The 4,218-nt window shown below is 38.6% G+C and overlaps 1 protein-coding gene across 1 annotated transcript in view; it reads right to left on the reverse strand.

The window, feature by feature from the left end:
* The window catches only part of Ccdc186 (coiled-coil domain containing 186), a 75,060-nt gene that overhangs the window by 11,895 nt on the left and 58,947 nt on the right, over positions 1-4,218 (reverse strand). Inside the window, exon 14 of the mRNA XM_004631591.2 lies at positions 1,801-2,015. Within this exon, the coding sequence (XP_004631648.2) occupies positions 1,801-2,015 (215 nt within the window). The remainder of the gene's footprint in view (positions 1-1,800; positions 2,016-4,218) is intronic.

The raw sequence follows: 4,218 nt of genomic DNA on the forward strand, positions 1-4,218 counted from the left end.
AAAGTGGTTAGGATAGATATATAGTTACATTGTCTTAATGAATAGAGTGATTTGTTCTAATGGTGTTTGTAAATAGGATATGATGTCCGCATCTTGTACAGCAATTAACCACTAGGAAGAATGTATGCAATGTGTTAATTATCGAAACTGTCCTACCAATTTGATTTGAAACTGTCTCATAGCTATTTTTTGTTTATCAATAAAATTATGGGGCAAAAATAAATAAATAAATACAAAAAAAAAGAATTACAATCATAAAAGCAGCAGCTATCAGGCTAATAAGCTGACTATATTAGAAAATAATTCTTACACAAATGTTTACCTAAATTTTCCCACTTGTCCTATCACAGTAATTAGATGAACGATACATAAACACTGCTTTCCTATTTTCCTGTTAATATTTTCTATGTCTATTATTAAACATTATCTACCCACCTATCAATGTATCTCCCGAATTATCTACATTTTCTGAGACAAGTACAAGTTGGCCTTGAACTCTGTAGCTCTGGCTGGGCCTGAACTTAGATCCTTCTGCCTCAGTTTTCTGAGTGCTGGAGTATAGCATGATCCCCCACAATAAGCTACTTAGTTTCCTTTTTTGTTGTTGTTTTTTGTGTTACTGGAGATTGAACTTGGGACCTTCCACCTGCCAGGCAGGCACTTATGCCACTGAGCTATCTCCCCAGTCCCCTTACTGTCCTTTAAAAAGTCATAGACAAACTTTTCTATAAGTCTAAATTATTTTAAAATAGAAATTAAAGAGGCATAGGAAAAAACCCATCATGTGAAACTATCAATTCTTCTTTAAAAGAATATGGTATTTGTGAGAGGAATCTGGCCACAGTGCAAACTCTGCAGTCAGTCACAGCTGGGTTTGGATCTCCAGCTCCTGATGCGTCACTTACAGGATAAATGGCAACCCTAGGGATCTGACCTGAGCCCCAGGGAACTTAACTGCAGAATCAGAGAACTCACTGCTGTACTGAATAGTGGCAAGGAATCAATCAGATAATGCTATAAGCCATATGCACAGTCTTATACTAGTATCTGCCCTACTTCCTATCCTATCATGTCCTGCCAAACAAGGAAAGTCTAAATCTCATATATCTTTCAGGCCCAGATTTATAAAAATAATAATAAAAAACCTTATGAAAGCACTATCATTATGAAATCCACAATTATTATGTAAAAAAAAAATAACATGTACTGAACTCTGTATCGCACTAAAGGAAAGACTTATGTTTGCTTTCATCTCTGCATTCTCAAAACCTAGAACAAGGGCCAGCCAAATAGCTCAGCAGATCAAAGCACCTGCAAGCAGGCACAGGGGCCAGGGGTTCAATCCCCGGGCCTGCCATGCCGGTCCCGCCCCTGTGGGCAATTGAGACTGGGCATGGTGGCGCATGCCTGTAATCCCAGCATTTTGGAGGCTGTAAACAGAAGAATCACTACAAGTCCAATCTAGTAGTGAGACCCTGAACACCCTGTAGACCCTTCCCTAAAATACAGCAAATAACAACAACAAAAACAAACCTAGAACAGGTGGTAATCATAAAAGGTTAGGAACTGAGTGGTTATAAAAGTAAGCCAGGCAAGGCGCCGTGTGCTCATAGTCCCAGTACTCAGACTAAGGCCGGAGGAGACTGAGACAAACCTGGACAGCACAACAAGATCCTATGTACAACAAAACAAACAACAAAAAATTATTGTTTGTAAGTTAGGTTCTTAGTATGATTTTTAAAATATTAACTTATGTGAAAAATAGTACTTTGAATACACATTATACTACCAAAATAGTACATACTTTGTTTTTTTCCTAATTTCTTCCACCAGTTGTTTGATATGGTCCTCCATAAATTCAATCTTTTCAGTTTTCCGGGCATGTGCTTTCTGCAATCTAACTATCCTCTCAATCAACATGGCCTTGTCCACTTCCGGAAAATTATCCACAGCCACTGATGAACCAGTATTTTCTGGAGATCGATCTTCTGTACTGCTTCGAGCATTAAGGGAACCTGAAGAAAGAAAAGAAAAGAGAAGAAAAGAGAAAAGGAGAAAAAAAAAAAAAGGAGAGGGAAAGTGAAAAAAGGGAGAAAGGGACGAAGGAAGCAAAGGAGAAAGGAAAAAAGAGTGAAAGGAGGGGAAAAGAAAACAAAGAAAAACAGTGTAGATATTATATGTAATCTAGAGTCATCTCTTGCCTTATACCTGAGACACATAACAGAGACCTTCTCACACTTTATTATTAGTATATTCAGAAACAAGTCCTCAGCCCATTAATGACCTGTGGTATGTTTTATGGCCAAATCAGTTACAGTGAATATCTGAAAATCTGAAAATGACAGTGGCATAAATAATGTATGAGATGTGGCAGCAGAGACAGTCAGAATACCAAGCGCAAGGTGAGATCATATGTACAAGATAGGACGTTCCTTGGGCTAATTCTTCTGGAACTCATGACTGCCAAAACTGTTGAGTACCAAAGAAATTCTTCCCACAAATAACGTGGTTAGAAACCACTTGTGATGAACTTAAACATTTTAGTGGGCTGATATTAATTTTTTAATAATTAAGCCTTTTAGTTTTAGTTGTATGAGAAGGTTTTTATGACCCATGGCTAGCACTTCGAGAAGTACAAAAAGTACACGACAGAGTATGTGGGGGTTCTACATTGCTGGACAGCTGCGCTGAGGCTGACGCCAGTGCCAACACGTTTTCTGGGTCTGACGTGTTTTGAGGTGGACATATGCCAAGGTATGTCTGTATTAAGGAGACAGAGGTACTGGAGAGATGGCTCAGTGGTTTAAAGCACCTACTTAGAACAAGCTTGGCAAAGCACAGGGACCATGGTTCGATCCTCCAGCACCACATGCCAGCCAGCCCCGCCCCACACACACTAAATAAAATGTAAAAAAATAAATCAATAAAAGGGCTAGGGAGATGGCTCAGTGGAATAAGTGCTTCCCTGGCAAGCACAAGGACCTGAGTTCAATCCCTGGTTCCATCAAAAAAAAAAAAAAAAAGGAGACAGAAAATTCATGGAAGAAGGAATGTGAGAAAGGACAAAGTGGGTAAGTTCTGGAGCCTGCCTGCGTAGGTTCAAAGTTGATTACTCTACTTATTAAGCTTCATGACTTGGCACAAATTATTTTTAACTCAAAGTCTTGGCTGCTTCATTTTGAAATGTGAATAGTAATACTATTAATCTCATGTTTATTATACTCATTTAGATGAGTTAATGTAGTAAAGCGCTTACCACTGTGCATTTGTAAGCCCTGCATGAGTATAAACTCATCAGTGAGAACTTCTATTCTCTTTACCCAGCAAACCTTTGCTTAAAAACCTCACTCTTGGCCTTTTGGCTAAGATCAAGTGTAGTAAAACCTCATTTTATAAGCAAATAATATACCTCTCTCAATATTATACAACTCATAATGGCAGAGCTGGGATCTGAAGACACAGCAGTAATTACAAATCTGTGCTTTCTATCACATATTTTCCCACTACTGTAGTAGTGGATGATTGTGCCCTAATGTACAGCTCCTAGGAGATGGTGTAGTGCAATGACTTAACCGCAAGTGTCTACTCAGCTGGTCCTTCCAAAAACCATGAGTACTTCATCTATGCATTCAACCAACCACAGTTTTCAAAAAACTGTGCCTATATTTAACATATACAGGCTTTTTCCTTGTTATTATGTCTCTAAACAATACAGTATAACAACTATTTATATAGCATTTACATTGCAACAGATAATGTAAGTAACCTAGAGATGATTTAAAGTACATAGAAGAATGTATATAGGCTATGTGCAAATACCACATCATTTTAAATCAAAGATTTGAGCATCTGAGTTTGTTGGTGCCCATAGAAAGCAGGATCCTAGAACCAATCCCTGTAAATACTAACTACATATACAAAAATTTGATACTATATAGTGGTGACCATTTCATTACTTTTTAGGTGTTAAAATATAAAAGAAATAGGCCACAGAGATAGTTCAGCAGTCTTAAGCGCCTGCCTAGGCAAACATAGAGACCAGGATTCAATCCCTGGCACCATAGGCCACGTCAGCCCCACTCCTGGGCAAGCTGAGTTGGCAACGAGACTTGGTGTGGTGGCGTACATTTGCCTGTATCCCAGGGCTGCAAAGACTGAAGTAGGAGGAGCCGAGAGTTCGAGCTACGTAGTGAAACCATGTACTGAATTAAAAAAAAA

The sequence above is a fragment of the Octodon degus genome, unplaced genomic scaffold (genome assembly GCF_000260255.1).
Source record: "Octodon degus isolate 3935 unplaced genomic scaffold, OctDeg1.0 scaffold00042, whole genome shotgun sequence".
NCBI classification, from domain to species: Eukaryota; Metazoa; Chordata; class Mammalia; order Rodentia; family Octodontidae; genus Octodon; species Octodon degus.